At 42.7% G+C, this 17,340-nt stretch overlaps 1 protein-coding gene across 2 annotated transcripts in view; it reads left to right on the top strand.

Moving 5' to 3' along the window:
* itfg1 (integrin alpha FG-GAP repeat containing 1) overlaps positions 1–17,340 on the top strand; it is a 293,844-nt gene that overhangs the window by 150,310 nt on the left and 126,194 nt on the right. For both annotated transcript variants that reach the window (XM_056278335.1, XM_056278336.1), the window contains exon 12: positions 2,716–2,824. In XM_056278335.1, the coding sequence (XP_056134310.1) occupies positions 2,716–2,824 (109 nt within the window). The remainder of the gene's footprint in view (positions 1–2,715; positions 2,825–17,340) is intronic.

Below are 17,340 nucleotides of genomic sequence, written 5' to 3'. Positions count from 1 at the left end.
CGTTGGTGGTTTTGAGAACTGATGCCCTGTAGTGCAAGTTTAGACTGTACCTTTGCAGGTCCGGTCAGCAACCTGGAAAAGAGGGGTTATCTGGCATGAAATAGTTCTGTTCTCACTGGCTGGGGGACAGCATGACCTCAACTTGACTGTCTCACTTTGTATCTCTCATTCTTTGCATTTCTCTCCACATGACTTTCTATTACTGTCATATATTCTGTCTCTATGTCTTCTCTGTCTCAATTCCTGTTTCTTTGTCACTCATTTGCATTCTCTCTCTCTCTCTCCATTCTCTCTCTCTCTCTCAATGTCTTTTCTGTCTGTTTGTCTGTGCCTTACTCTTTCCATCTGTATGTTTCCTTACGCTTGACCATGTCTGACTTTTGATTTTGGGTTCGTTTATCTTCATTATCATCTACACTCACTGGCCACTTTATTAGGTACACCTTGCTAGTACTGGGTTGGACCCCCTTTTGCCCTCAGAACTGCCTTAATCCTTCGTGGCATAGATTCAACAAGGTACTGGAAACATTCCTCAGAGAGTTTGGTCCATATTGACATGATAGCATCACGCAGATGCTGCAGATTTGTCGGCTGCACATCCATGATGCGAATCTCCCAGTCCACCACATCCCAAAGGTGCTCTATTGGATTGAGATCTGGTGACTGTGGAGGCCATTTGAGTACAGTGAACTCATTGTCATGTTTAAGAAACCAGTCTGAGATGATTCGAGCTTTATGACATGGCGCGTTATCCTGTTTGAAGTAGCCATCAGAAGATGGGAACACTGTGGTCATAAAGGGATGGACATGGTCAGCAACAATACTCAGGTAGGCTGTGGCGTTGACACGATGCTCAATTGGTACTAAGGGGCCCAAAGTGTGCCAAGAAAATATCCCCCACACCATTATAGCACCACCACCAGCCTGAACCATTGATACAAGGCAGGATAGATCCATGCTTTCATGTTGTTGACGCCAAATTCTGACCTTACCATCCGAATGTCGCAGCAGAAATCGAGACTCATCAGACCAGGCAACGTTTTTCCAATCTTCTGTTGTCCAATTTTGGTGAGCCTGTGTGAATTGTAGCCTCAGTTTCCTGTTCTTAGCTGACAGGAGTGGCACCCGGTGTGGTCTTCTGCTGCTGTAGCCCATCTGCCTCAAGGTTCGACGTGTTGTGCGTTCACAGAGGCTCTTCTGCATACCTCGGTTGTAATGAGTGGTTATTTAAGTTACTGTTGCCTTTCTATCAGCTCAAACCAGTCTGGCCATTCTCCTCTGACCTCTGGCATCAACAAGGCATTTTCGCCCACAGAACTGCCGCTCACTGGATATTTTCTCTTTTTCGGACCATTCTCTGTAAACCCTAGAGATGGTTGTGCGTGAAAATCCCAGTAGATCAGCAGTTTCTGAAATACTCAGACCAGCCCGTCTGGCACCAACAACCATGCCACGTTCAAAGTCACTTAAATCACCTTTCTTCCCCATTCTGATGCTCGGTTTGAACTGCAGCAGATCGTCTTGACCATGTCTACATGCCTAAATGCATTGAGTTGCTGCCATGTGATTGGCTGATTAGAAATTTGCGTTAACGAGCAGTTGGACAGATGTGCCTAATAAAGTGGCCGGTGAGTGTATGTAGGTGTCAAAAGGGTGCTCGGTTCATACACTTAAAAGGCACCTGTGTTGATCAGAAAGTGCAAGTTCCATTTTACTTCTCCATCTTTCTCAAGCTTTACAGTGATTACTGCTGTGCTTAACATCAGTTCAAGTTTTTAATCTTCATCCAACAAAAACAAATCAAGGTCCCGAATGTAACCAAATAACCAAGGGCAAAGAGCATGTTGTGGCAATGACCTGGTCGTTCAGGCACTTACTATGTAGGCTCAGGCTGAATCCCGTCGTCACAGGTTCGAATACAGTCACAGCACTATTGCTATGTATATCCATCACTTCACCCTGTTTTTCCTGTCTTTCTATGAGTTCTTGTCTAGTAAATGCTAAATTCAAAGTTTTGTGTGTTTTTACTCTACTTTTTTCCTGCCTTTATATCAGTGTTTCTCTTTATCGCTCTCTCTCTCTCTCTTGCTTTCTCTCTCTCCCCCTCCCCCTCTCCCTCCCTCCCCTCTTAGCTAGGTCAGAGTGTCATCCCAGGCTATGGTTAGGGTTAACTGCCAACCAATCCAACCCTGGTCCCTGGCAAACCAGAGTAACATTCTGTGCAATGTCTTCTTCCTGTCCCTCTAACAGCCATCTACCACATCAACACAAACACACCAACATCTTTTGTTAATATCTCCTGGTTGTCCATCCTCCAGTTTGTGACAACTGGAGGTACACAACAGTTAGGATGCTTGTTTTGTCTGTTAAAATTGCTTCCTCTAATGTCAGCCCCCCATCTCTCTGTCTCTATTAGTCTCTTTCTAGCTCCCTGTCTGTCTATGTGTCTGTATGTCCATCTATTATTATCTCTCTCTCGCTTTCTCCCTCTCTCTCTGTGTCTCACACTCTTATTTCCCAGAGACACCCAGACAGAGGGAGGTTGGAGGAAAGATAATGAGGAGAGAAAAAGAAAGAGAACCATATAGATGTGATATGATAAGGCTGGATCAGGCCCTTAGTCTATTAGAAGAATGAAAATGAAGATCAGAAGAATCTCTAACACACACAAACACAGACTGTGGTCTCATTGTCCCTTATCTGTGTCATTTACAGGGCATATTAGACATGCTGGTTGTCAGCCAGTTGGAGGGCAAAAATGACTTGATAATCCACGCTTTGAAAAACAACTTTGAAGCAGACGCCTACTTTGTTAAAGTGATTGGTAAGTGACGGATTCCATGAATTTGCTCTGTGTATCCATCTGGTCCATGGGCAAAACCAGTTCCATTTAGACACCTTGCAAGAAAGGAGAACAGCACCATGGGAAAATAGGGTCAACCTCCTCCTAGTCCAATTCCCTCTCAATCTCAATCCCCTCTCCGTGTCTTTATCTCTTTCCTTCTCTCTACATCTCTTTCTCTCTCGCCCCCCCCCCCCCACCACCAGAAGACTCTTTTTTTTTTTTACATGACATGATATTAAATGGAGATAAAACTCAATTTTTGGCATATTTATTTTTTATTCACTTATTTTTCAGTTATTCTGTCAGTAAAGGCAACCCAATTAGAATCTGTGAACATTAGCCAGGAAATGAAGAGTCGGCACTCTTATTTATGATGTTATATTGATTTTTAGCTTAAAGCAACTCACTTGGAGCAAAAAAAGAAAAAAAAAGGAGACATGTAGAATTTGAGGTATGAATTTAGAGACTACATGTGATGATTGTAAAGGAATGCCACTTACATAACCATCAGTTTGAATGATAAAGGAATAACAGTCATTTCAGGGCTTTGTATGTGTACAGTTGAGCCTATTTCCTCTGACAAGAAGGAGCTCTCATAATTGAATGAGTGAATGAGTTATGGTCTTTAACTTTAAATGAATCAAACAAGCAATTCCAGGATCAACATTTGGCATTTTTCCATTATCTGAATTTATCACAGTGTGAGTTTGTGGAATCTAATTTTTGCCTTGGTCAGGAGGTGTCACTAAATCTGAGTTCCAGGAATGCTTTGGTGGAGCTAACACTGCTGTCAGTCATGATTCATCAAGTCTCATGCATGGTGTTGTTTGCTCCTAAATCTTCTACAAGTCGATTTCTCAGTTCAGCTCTCCTTTTGTTGAACTTTTTCATCTTTTTTTTGGAATTACTCCCATCTCTGGCGGCATATCATTTTATATCTCATGTTCTTATAGGAGTGAATTTTAAAGAACAGGATTACCGCTGCAACCCCTTCCATTGTTTGCTGATGTTGTGTCTGGTGTAGAGTGTCTCATGACATACCCGAGTAGCAATAGATTTTTAATGACGTGTGTCCAAACAAGAATTAATCTCAGGACTTACACAAGTTCTGCAAAGTTTCAGATGTGGAAAGTTCCGGATTACATTTTACTGTTGAAAAGGGCCATTGGGTTGAATAAATCTTAAAGTTCTAGGAACCTCAAAGAAACCAAGAGGTGATTGTGCTCCATGGCAAGAGAGTAGTGTCCCATCTTAAATAGTTGGTCTACTCTTCTCTCTTCTCTTCTCTTCTCTTCTCTTCTCTTCTCTTCTCTTCTCTTCTCTTCTCTTCTCTTCTCTTCTCTTCTCTTCTCTTCTCTTCTCTTCTCTTCTCTTCTCTTCTCTTCTCTTCTCTTCTCTTCTCTTCTCTTCTCTTCTCTTCTCTTCTCTTCTCTTCTCTTCTCCTCTCCTCTCCTCTCCTCTCCTCTAATGTTCTTCATAGGTTTTCCCTAGCTAACATAAAGCAGGACCATCTTCTCTTTTTTCCAAGGATGACTCTATTCTAGTAGATTTACAGCCTCTCCTGCCTCCCATACTGTCACTAGTGAAAGCTGTAATTATGTCTGACATGAATCCACCTGTTCTCTAGTTGTGAATTTATGACACGAGTCTTCTTCCTTCTCCTTGTTTTCAAGCTAAACACACCCACTCTTTAAAAATAAATCCCTCACTAATTGCATACCTCTAAAATCTTTCACTTACTTTCTCGACTTACAGCAGCTGCTTAAGCTTGCATAATCCAAATAAGCTCAACATTGCGTACCTAATGCCAGCTCCCCAAAATCACCTCAAACACTGCCTCAGCCCCTCTTCCCATCGTCTCCAATCACTGGCGCTATGATGTGTGAAAATGCATTTTAGCACAGGCAAGAGTACAACTTTATTTTTCTTTAGATCAGTTGTTCTCACTGTACAGTACATTAACCTATGCAATCTAAAGTTTTATAAAATTGTATTTTTAGACTTGTTTATAACAAATAACATCTAGATATTGTATGACACACAAACAATACAGTGAGCAAAACTCATCTGGGAGGCCATTACTAAACGTCCCTCTTTGTTTTTGTGAATCGTGGTGTTTTCCATACGGGTGCAAAAAAGGCAAACTCCCATCCAACATAGATACAAACAAACAAACACACACACACATAGCCCACATAGCAAAAAGGAAACATGTTAGTAACATAACTATTGTGAAATTCCTTGTGGAATAGAACATCTTTACTCATTCCTTAGTTTAATTCTGGTTGCTCTGTTTGAAAGGTTTTATCCCTTTTGTTACAGGATTTATTTTCTAGTTTCAGTACATATATCATGTTACACAGTGTACCTGTACTGGTGCAGTATGGTAATTTTCCATTCTGGAGTTTTTCAGGATGTTTTTCAACATATGTCTTACAGCTTCATGTCATATGAGACAACATCAAATTTCATTCAAATTTCAACTTACATTTTTAAAGTGTTTCATTTTCCGTCTTACAGATATAGGTAGATACTTGCGTTGTTACTGACAGTAAAGTCAAAATGATTACTTTGTGATAAAAATATAAATGAGCTGCTATGTGTATCATTTTCACAGGTGTATTTCCATGTCCAAGCTTATTTTTCAACAGTGAGGTGTAGGAATGGGCTTAGAAACAAATGGGACTACTGGAGAAGAACAAAGTTTTACAATGAAAATTAACACATGGATACATTGAATAACTAAGCTCCAAACAGAACCCATGGACAGAAATGCTCCTGATTATGTTTTCACACCTTTGTTTGGGGTCTTGATCATGTTTAAAGATCTAATATTTGAACAACACTGAGGCATAAATGTTGAAGTCATAAACTCACACAGCCTTTAATTTTAATTTTGTGCTTGTTCATGTTCCAGTTTACTTAAACTAGAAACTGGCAAATCAGAGAACATGTGTGACTAAAACCAGTTTTAGTTTGAACTTCAGTTTTGTTTTTTTGTTTTTGTTTTTGTTTTTTTGTTTTTTTTTGGATGAGAATCTTGTTTATTGGTTTATTGGTAGGTTTGCACATGCATGGAATTTGACTCAGGTTTTGTGGCTCTCTCAATGTACGTAACATAGAATAACAACAGCAATCTTCAGATATATATACACAAAGATTGATTTACACAGGCAAAATAAGAGGCGGTAAAGTGCAGTGGTGCAGAGAATATATCAGAGATGCTGAAATAGATGTTAGCCGGTTACTTACATACATGCCTGAGGTAGATGGACATGACAGAGTGTACCAGTTTTTGTACAGTGTACAGTACAGTATATACAAAATGGTTGGATTTATCTGACAAAAGCAAATAGTCAAAACATGCTATTGGAATTCTGATTTATGATCCGCATATTTGATTTGGCAAAGGTTTTTGCCCTACCTGACACAACCCCCCCCTTTATCCAGGTTTGGGACTGGCACTAAGAATGCACTGGATTGTGCATCCTCAGTGACTTGGTTCCATTTTTTTTTTCATAAAGAATGACAATGTGCAGAATGTTTAGCAACTACAGAGGTATAAAGTTGATCAGCCACAGCATGAAGATATGGGAAAGAGTAATATAAGCTAAGTTAAGAGGAGAGGTGACAGTCAGCGGGCAGCAGTGTGGTTTATGCCACAAAAGAGCACTGCAGATGTGATGTTTACTTTGAGAATGTTGATGGAGAAGTATAGAGAAGGCCAGAAGGTGTTACATTGTGTCTTTGTGGATTTAGAGAAAGCATATGACAGGTGCAGAGAGAGGAGGTGTGGTATTGTGTAAGGAAGTCAGGAGTGGCAGAGAAGTATGTAAGAGTGGTGCAGGATATGGATGGGGGCAGTGTGACAGTGGTGAGGTGTTTGGTTAGAGTGACAGATGGGTTCAAGGTGGAGGTGGGATTACATCAAAGGTCGGCTCTTAGGCCTTTCTTGTTTGCAATGGTGATGGACACGTTGACGGATGAGATCAGGCAGGAGTCTCTGTGGACTATGATGTTTGCGGATGACATTGTGATCTGTAGCAAGAGTAGGGTGCAGGTTGAGGAGAGCCTGGAGAAGTAGAGGTATGCACTGGGGAGAAGAGGAATGAAAGTCAATAGGAGCAAGATGGAATACATTTGCGGGAATGAGAGGGAGGACAGTGGAATGGGGAGGATGCAAGGAGTAGAGGTGGTGAAGGTGGATGAGTTTAGATTCTTGGGGTCAACTGTTCAAAGTAACGGGGAGTGTGAAAGAGAGGTGAAGAAGACAGTGCAGGCAGAGTGGAGTGGGTAGAGGAGAGTATCAGCAGTGATTTGTGACAGAAAGGTACCAGCAAGAGTTAAAGGGAAGGTTTACAAGATGGTAGTGCTATGTTGTATGGTTTGGAGATGGTGGCACTAATGAAAAGACAGGAGGCAGAGCTGGAGGTGGCAGAGTTGAAGATACTAAGATTTTCATTGGGAGTGGCGAAGAAGGACAGGATTAGGAATGAGTATATTAGAGAGACAGCTCAGGTTGGACAGTTTGGAGACAAAGCAAGAGAGGCAAGATTGAGATGCCTCGGACATGTGTGGAGGAGAGATGCTGGGTATATAGGGAGAACGATGCTAAATATGGAGCTGCCAGGGAAGAGGAAAAGCGGAAGGCCAAAGAGGAGGTTTATGGATGTAGTGAGAGGACATGCAGGTGGCTGGCATGACAGAGGAAGATGCAGAGGACATGAAGCGATGGAAACATAATCTGCTGTGGCGACCCCTAACGGTAGCAGGCAAAAGTAGTAGTAGCAGTCAAGACAGGTTATTGATGTAAAAATATTGGCACTGCATTAGTACCTGGTGACATTTGAGGAAAGCAAAAATAACTCCATTTTAGGTGAAGCTTTTACAAAACATGTCATGCTGCTTTGCTCATTAGTGGGTGAAAAAGCTTTGCTCATTCTGTTTTCTTTTCAGCACAGTTAGTGAACTGCTGTTTGTGTGACCATTTAGACAGCAAGAACCACGACAGTTCTTCCTGTGCAATAGCACAAGCATACCCACAAATTCATAGGATGCATGCACTGATAAGCACACGCACACTGATATACACACACAGACCCAGCCATACATATGCAGACATGCAGGAGACACATACATCTACTACTACTACTACTTTCGTCTGCTCCCGTTAGGATCATCCGTTTCCATTTCTTCCTGTCTTCTGCGTCTTCCTCTGTCACACCAGCCATCTGCATGTCTTCCCTCACCACATCCATAAACCTCCTCTTTGGCCTTCCTCTTCTCCTCCTCCCTGGCAGCTCCATATTCAGCATCCTTCTCCCAATATACTCAGCATCTCTCCTCCACACATGTCCAAACCATCTCAATCTTGCCTCTCTTGCTTTGTCTCCAAACCATCCAACCTGAGCGGTCCCTCTAATATAATCATTCCTAATCCTGTCCTTCTTCGTGACTCCCAGTGAAAATCTTAGCATCTTCAACTCTGCCACCTCCATCTCCGCCTCCTGTCTTTTCGTCAGTGTCACTGTCTCCAAACCATATAACATAGCTGGTCTCACAACCATCTTGTAAACTTTCCCTTTAACTCTTGCTGGTACCCTTCTGTCACAAATCACTCCTGCCACTCTTCTCCACCCACTCCACCCTGCCTGCACTCTCTTTTTCCCCTCTCTACTGCACTCCCCGTTACTTTGGACAGTTGACCCCAAGTATTTAAACTCAAATGCCTTTGTCACCTCCACTCCTTGCATCCTGACCATTCCACTGTCCTCTCTCTCATTCACGCATAAGTATTCCGTCTTGCTCCTACTGACTTTCATTCCTCTTCTCTCCAGTGCATACCTCCACCTCTCCAGGCTCTCCTCAACCTGCACCCTACTCTCGCTACAGATCACAATGTCATCCGCGAACATCATCGTCCATGGAGACTCCTGCCTGATCTTGTCCGTCAACCTGTCCATCACCATTGCAAACAAGAAAGGGCTCAGAGCCGATCCTTGATGTAATCCCACCTCCACCTTGAACCCATCTGTCATTCCAACCGCACACACCACCATTGTCACACTTCCCTCATACGTATCCTGCACCACTCCTACATACTTCTCTGCAACTCCTGACTTCCTCATACAATACCACACCTCCTCTCTCTGCACTCTGTCATAAGCTTTCTCTAAATCTACGAAGACACAATGCAACTCTTTCTGGCCTTCTCTATACTTCTCAAACAACATTCTCAAAGCAAACATCGCATCTGTGGTGCTCTTTCGTGGCATGAAACCATACTGCTGCTCGCTGATCATCACCTCTCCTCTTAACCTAGCTTCTATTACTCTTTCCCAAATCTTCATGCTGTGGCTGATCAACTTTATACCTCTGTAGTTGTTACAGTTCTGCACATCGCCCTTGTTCTTGAAAATCGGTACCAGTATGCTTCTTCTTCACTCCTCAGGCATCCTCTCACTTTCCAGGATTGTGTTAAACAATCTAGTTAAAAACTCCACTGCCATCTCTCCTAAACATCTCCATGCCTCCACAGGTATGTCATCAGGACCAACTGCCTTTCCACTCTTCATCCTCTTCATAGCTGCCCTCACTTCCTCCTTGTTAATCCACTGAACTTCCTGATTCACTATCCCTACATCATCCAACCTTCTCTCTCTCTCATTTTCTTCATTCATCAGCCCCTCAAAGTACTCCTTCCACCTTCTTAGCACACTCTCCTCGCTTGTCAGCACATTTCCATCTCTATCCTTGATCACCCTAACTTGCTGCACATCCTTTGCAGCTTGGTCCCTCTGTCTAGCCAATCGGTACAAGTCCTTTTCTCCTTCCTTAGTGTCTAACCTGTCATACAACTCACCATACGCCTTTTCCTTTGCCTTTGCCACCTCTCTCTTTGCTTTACGCTGCATCTCCTTGTACTTCTGTCTACTTTCTTCATCTCTCTTACTATCCCACTTCTTCTTTGCCAACCTTTTCCTCTGTATAATTTGCTGTACTTCCTCATTCCACCACCAAGTCTTCTTGTCTTCCTTCCTCTGTCCTGATGACACACCAAGTACCTTCCTAGCTGTCTCCCTCACTATTTCTGCAGTGGTTGTCCAGCCATCTGGCAACTCTTCACTACCACCCAGTGCCTGTCTTAACTCCTGCCTGAACTCCACACAACAGTCTTCCTTCTTCAATTTCCACCATTTGATCTTCGGCTGTGTCTTCCCTCGCTTCCTCTTCTTGGTCTCCAAAGTCATCCTACAGACCACCATCCGATGCTGCCTAGCTACGTTCTCCCCTGTCACCACCTTGCAGTCTCCAATCCCTTTTAGATGGCGCCTTCTACATAAGATATAGTCCACCTGTATGCACTTTCCTCCACTCTTGTACGTCACCCTGTGTTCCTCCCTCTTCTTGAAATATGTATTCACCACAGCCATTTCCATCCTTTTCGCAAAATCGACCACCATCTGTCCTTCCACATTTCTCTTCTTGACTCCATACCTTCCCATCACCTCCTCATCACCTCTGTTCCCTTCACCAACATGTCCATTGAAGTCCGCTCCAATCACCACTCTCTCCTCCTTGGGTACCCTCTCCACCATGTCGTCCAACTCACTCCAGAATTCTTCTTTTTCATCCATCTCACACCCAACTTGCAGGGCATATGCGCTGATAACATTCAGCAATAAACCTTCAATTTCCAGCTTCATACTCATCACTCTGTCTGACACTCTCTTCACCTCCAGCACACTCTTGACATACTCTTCCTTCAGAATGACCCCTACCCCATTACTCCTCCCATTCACACCATGGTAGAAGAGTTTGAACCCACCTCCGATACTCCTGGCCTTACTCCCCTTCCACCTGGTCTCTTGCACACACAGTATGCCTACCTTTCTTCTTTCCATCATGTCAGCCAGCTCTCTCCCTTTACCAGTCATAGTGCCAACATTCAAAGTTCCAACTCTCACCTCCACATGCCTACCCTTCCTCATCTCTAGCTGCCTCTGGACATGCTTTCCCCCTCTCCTTCTCCTTCGCCCAACAGTAGCATAGTTTCCACCGACACCCTGCTGGTTAACAGTACCGGTGGCGGTCGTTGGTAACCCGGGCCTCGACCGATCCGGTATGTAAGTCTTATTTATGATCCGCATATTTGATTTGGCAAAGATTTTACGCCGGATGCCCTTCCTGACGCAACCCTCCCCATTTGTCCGGGCTTGGGACCGGCACTAAGGATGCACTGGCTTGTGCATCCTCAGTGGCTGGGTTGCAGGAGACACATACATATGTGTACTTAAAGAAAACATGTGTGAACAAAATGTCTTCATGCATGCTCAATAATCCAGGTAAGGAAATCACAGAAAGTTGGATCGGTTCATCTGGACACAACGTTTATTGAGAGAAACGTCTCATCACTCATCTCTAAGCATATGCCACTGTAACTCTAGTTAATGGTGATGGCAATTTGCATATGAAACTAATTGTTGTTTTCAGTTGTTATGCCACTGTATTGTTTATAAGGTTGGGGATACCTGCAGTCAGTTGAGACTGAAGAGGTCACTTAGATGAGTGATGAAACATTTCTGTCAATAAACGTTGTGTCCAGATGAAGCTATTCACCTTTCTGTGATGTGCAAACAAGCACACATACACACACAACATGTTTCCTGTATGTGTAAACCTGAACTGCACATTACAGTCCTGGGTGAATAATATTAATGTGGTCTGCATTGATAGAATTAAATGCTACAGGCTCACAAACAAAAGTCAGTTCAGTTGTGTTATACTTTTAACAGTTTCTACGTGCTATCTGCTGCCTCCCTTAAGATTTATCACAGGTGTTGTTTTGACATATGTTGCCAAGTGGTTATATATTCGTATTGCTGCAGGGTATGAAGGTGGCAGTCCTGTGACGCCTGCTGTTTTCTACACTGTCTTCTCCCCCTGGCATGGGAAGGGGCAGAGTTTTACCAAACTGATAGATGATATGATGACTTTCACTCCTCATGTTTTCATCCAGCTGTCAAATAATTTTCAAGTGAACATTTTTAAATGTCACCGGAAAAAAAAACAAAAAACAAACATATGGCTTAAGGTGTGTTTCCACCTGTTTAAGTGAATAAATCCCCAAGATTAATACCATGAATTTAGACCTACTTGTCCATATCATATGTCAATGCTTTGACACCCACAAGAAAGATGGGCAAGTTAAGACTAAGAAACAATTGATAATGTGATTACATTCTCTTTATATTCCATTAGAGAAGGTTGGATGATGTGAGGATAGTGAATCAGGAAGTATGGTGGATTAGCAAGTAGAAAGTGAGGGCAGCTATGAAGAGGATGACGAGTGGAAAGGCAGTTGGTGTAGATAACATACCTGTGGAGGCATGGAGAAGTTTAGGAGAGATGGCAGTGCAGTTTTTAACTAGATTGTTTAACACAATCTTGGAAAGTGAGAGGATGCCTGAAGAGTGGGGAAGAAGCATACCAGTACCAATTTTCAAGAATAAGGGTGATGTGTGGAGCTGTCACAACTACAGAGGTATACAATTGATCAGCCACAGCATGACAATATGGGAAAGAGTAATAGAAGCTAGGTTAAGAGGAGAGGTGACGATTAGCGAGCAGCAATATGGTTTCATGCCACGAAAGAGCACCACAGATGCGATGTTTGCTTTGAGAATGTTGATGGAGAAGTATAGAGAAGACCAGAAGAAGTTACATTGTGTCTTTGTGGATTTAGAGAAAGCATATGACAGGGTGCAGAGAGAGGAGGTATGGTATTGTATGAGGAAGTCGGGAGTTGCAGAGAAGTATGTAGGAGTGGTGCAGGATATGGATGAGTGCAGTGTGGCAGTGGTGAGGTGTGTAGTAGGAGTGACAGATGGGTTCAAGGTGGAGGTGGGATTATATCAAGGATCAGCTATGAGCCCTTGGTTGTTTGCAATGGTGATGGACAGGTTGACAGATGAGATCAGGCAGGAGTCTCTGTGGACTATGATGTTCATAGATGACGTTGAGATGTGTAGTGAGAGTAGAGAACAGGTTGTGGAGAGGTGGAGGGATGCACTGTAAAGAAGAGGAATGAAAGTCAGTAGGAGCAAGGCAGACTACATATGCATGAATGATAGGGAGGACAGCGGAATGGTGAGGATGCAAAGAGTAGAGGGGGTGAAGGTATATGAGTTTAAATACTTGGGGTCAGCTGTTCAAAGTAACGGGGAGTGTGGAAGAGAGGTGAAGAAAAGAGTGCAGGCAGGGTGGAGTGGGTGGAAAGGAGTGCCAAGAGTGATTTGCGACAGAAGGGTACCAGCAACATTGAAAGGGAAGGTTTACAAGATGGTTGTGAGACCAGCTATGTTGTATGGTTTGGAGACAATGGCATTGACCAAAAGACCGGAGCTGGCAGAGTTGAAGATGCTAAGATTTTCATTGGGAATGACAAAGAAGGACAGGATTAGGAACGAGTATATTAGAGAGACAGCTCAGGTTGGATGGTTTGGCGACAAAGCAAGAGAGGTGAGATTGAGGTGGTTTAGACATGTATGGAGGAGAGATGCTGGGTATGTTGGGAGAAGAATGCTGATTAAGGAGCTGCCAAGCAAAAGGAAAAGAGGAGGTTTATGGATGTGGTGAGGGAGGACATGCAGGTGGCTGGCGTGACAAAGGAAGATGCAGATGACAGGAAGAGATACGGATGAGCCGCTGTGGTGACTCCTAAAAGGAAAAGCTGAAAGAAATTTCTCATTTTATTCCACTGCTATTTATCCTTTCTTTTATGAATAAAGTAGTTTATCCAACTCAAATTAGCATTAAAAAAATAGTTCAGGGGATTATATTAAATATTTGACTTTTTTTTTTGTCAATTTTTCTTTTTGCCATACCATGCATAGGGATGCAGCCTATGACACTAAAAGTCCTTTAAGTGACTAATTGACACACCATTGTTTAAATGTGTATGCACAAAAGAGCTGAATTACACCCGTCAAGTGAGTGGCACACAGAAACACACAGGCAAGTCTCAACAACTGAAAAAAATGTTTTGGTGCATAGATTGCTAAATTGAATCATGCAAGTTTCATTTCCTGGTTGTTAAGACGACAGTGGCCAATAACGTACATTTCTAAATATTTCACCTACAAACACAAAACTGTTCCAACGGCACACTATTTAAGACATTTGTTGCATTATATATATACACATATATACATATAATGCCTATCACCTCGGTCATTTTCAAAAACAAGCTTGCTGCTGGTGTGAGTGCAGGACGCTGGAGGAAGGGGGCAGGGAGGTGAGCAGAGTTAAGTCTCCATGCTTCCAGCCATAGTTCCAGCACAGCTCTTATTCAAATCTTACTAAACAGAATTCACAATTACAGTGAGGGAGAATTGATATTTATCCTACAAAGCAAGTCAAAGGCACAGCAACAGGAGGAGCACACAGGAGGTACAGGAGAGGTGTGCACTCTAAGAGTTCTCAATTTGCCTAGTCTTCCTTTTTTTTTTAATTCAAAATGATAAAATTCATGGGTCGCCCCATAGGCTCACCTGGTAAAGCATGTACCACATAAGGCTGAGTGCTTACTGCAGCGGCCTGGGTTCGAATACAGCCCAGGCCCTTTACAGTATGTCATCCCTGCCTTTCCTGTCTCTCTTGGCTAATAAAGGCAGAAAATGCCCAAAACCTTTTTTTGAAGTAGTGAAGAGCTTCATTCATGGCAACGTCAAAACAGACTGAAAAAAAGGAACATTGTTTTTAGTCTTGTTTGAGCAGGAAATTCAGATGTGTGGATGAAAATTTGATGATGAAAAGGAATATTGAGGAAATTTTCAAATTCCTCCAAATGCAAAAAAAAATGTTGTGAGCTCCTCTTCGTTTTTCTCGAATATTTTAATGAAATGGTCTCATTGTTCTATGTAAACAGGGTGACTATCTTTTCACTTAGAGCCAACTAAACAATTTTCACCTGATTTGCATTTGATCCCACTCCACTGGAAATTAGCAAAAACATTTTTGAAGTATAACCCCCCCCCCCCCGGTCTGAGCCTAACTCCACCCACTCCATAATTTTGAAAGATGCTAAAAAGTGGGCATAGAGCTCAGGGAGGGGCTGAGGGGGGGGGGGCATGGACATGTGATGCAGGAGTAGCTGGGAGCAAAGGCCCGGCACTTTGTCGGCTTGCCACTGCACAGAGCCATACCCAGTCCCCTCAACTGGCCCGCCTTCCAGCACAGCGTCACATTCCACCTCGGGAAGATGCCCCAACCAACCTGATACGGATGTGCCCCAGACTGAAGAGGGCCCCATGAGATGGGATGTGGCTTTCTGGCGATGGAAAGAGGCGGACTACTGTTCCACCAGCCGCGGCGCAAGCCCAGCCCAACCGACCCGGTTGTCCGGTGGTGCTTCTACAGCCGTCAACAGCGCAAGTCCGAACCATTGCACTAAAATTGAAAATTATGAAATAATTTAACAATTACTAACTGTAAATTGAGATAAATTCAAAAGGTTGGTAGAAAATGTAATAAAAGGAGCAAGCTTAGCAAGTAAACTCCTGTGAATAATGAGTCTCAATCAGCATGTTTGAAAATGAGCGCGGTTTCACAGACTGCCTCAGGGGTTGGGCTGAGGGAGGTGGGACACCCACCTCTAATTAGATTGTGTTAACATTCTTTTTATATATATATATATATATATATATATACATATATATATGATATTTCATGATGTAATAAGTCCCAACAGATCGACTACGTCAGCATTGGCCTTGCAGGTTCAAAACAGTAGATGGTGTGTTGGGCCATTTTCAACCCATGAAATGCCGATTTTAGTAAATTTGGTAAGAAATGTCAATATTAACACCAGCAGTGATGTGTTTAATCACCATACAGTCACATCATCCAGTTTACAGCTCATAAAACACATTTAAGTGTTTAGTACCTCTTTGATATTTAAATGAAAACATGGCTTTGTTGAGTTACTGAAGTTACAGTGAGAATTTACTCCGGCGGGCCCTAGACTGAAGGTGTTTGCAGCCTTCTTGGAGGTACGTGCATATCTATATCCTTGTAACTGACTACATTAAAACTGTGAACCTTGAAAGAAAACCTTGAAAGAACAATCAGTCAGTGATACACACCTGATATCGATTTCTTTGAGTGGAAATAATGTTGAGAACAATTCAAATTGTGTGAGTACCTAAGGCCAATTGTGCTGGTAACCACAAGAGCCTAGAGCCTTTTTTAATGTCAGAACTGACAATATTAAGGCAGGTCGAAGTAGATTTTTTAAGACTTCACTCACCGCAGAGACCATTTTTGATGATTGCATTTTCCTCTGAATTGCAGAAGAGGTTTTGAGTGTACCACTTATTTTGCATGATTGACAAATGAACACAGAATGATAGCCACAAAAGGGGATTCACTTTTAAAATGATCTCTTTATTTATAGTTGAATACTCCAGCTGCAGAGTCAAGAGTAAGGGTGTTACAGATTAAGGAAGCCACCTTTTTTTTTCATTGTAGCACCACTTATCTACCAAAGGCTGCTGGGACTGAAGGTGTTCAGTCCTCGGCTTCATAACAAAAGTAAAAAGTTCAAGATGTGTGTTGGCAGACTAGTGCATCTCTCTGGTCACCTCACTGTTGGAGAGGGGGAAGGGGTTTGCTGGGGAGATGGAGGAGGATTCTGGTGAGCTTGGGTAGGGAGAAGAGGAAGTGGAAGGGTCAGACTTTTGTGGGGGCTCTGCATTTGAATCTGTTGAGCCTATCTAGTGGCGAGGTGGTGGGGGGGGGCTCGTTAAGCAAGGAAACTTAATTTTTGTAATTAGCAAGTGTGTTTGTGAATTTTCACATGGGGCATGTCTCACATGAAGCAGATCCCTTCTTTCAACTAGTTTTTGGACTAGTCTACATATGGGTATTATTGAGTATTATTGCCTCATTGAGCTGGTTCTTCCCTGTCTTGTATTTCTCTATTTACTGCCTCATGAGCTGTGTTGTGTCTCAGTTGTCTCCCCCCGGTAAAACATAGCTTGTTATAGTGCCTCGAAGATATGTATTTTTTTATTTTGTTTTATTTTGTTTTATTTTTCTTTATGTCAGTGTTGTCACAAATCCTGTAGATAAATGAAAATGTAAAGCAATGTCCTGTATGAAAATAATCTTGAAAATGAAATGGTATACATTAGAATCATTCACAGATTATAATGATCGACTTTGCATAGCTTGGCTGTTGTAAGAGTGATGAAAGTGCTGTAAAATAAAAGGTAGAATGAAAGAAGAAACACTAAGTCACACATAAAGATACCTTTTTTTTTTCTTTCTTCCCAATTGTATCCGGCCAAATACCCCACTCTTCCGACCCGCCCCGGTCGCTGCTTCACCCCTTCTGCTGATCTGGGGAGAGCTGCAGACTACCACATGCATCCTCCGATACATGTGGAGTCGCCAGCCGCTTCTTTTCACCTGACAGTGAGGAGTTTCGCCAG

The sequence above is a fragment of the Lampris incognitus genome, chromosome 4 (genome assembly GCF_029633865.1).
Source record: "Lampris incognitus isolate fLamInc1 chromosome 4, fLamInc1.hap2, whole genome shotgun sequence".
NCBI lineage: Eukaryota > Metazoa > Chordata > Actinopteri > Lampriformes > Lampridae > Lampris > Lampris incognitus.
The sequence above is the reverse complement of the archived record's forward strand: the minus strand, read 5'-3'. Positions and strand labels throughout refer to the sequence as shown.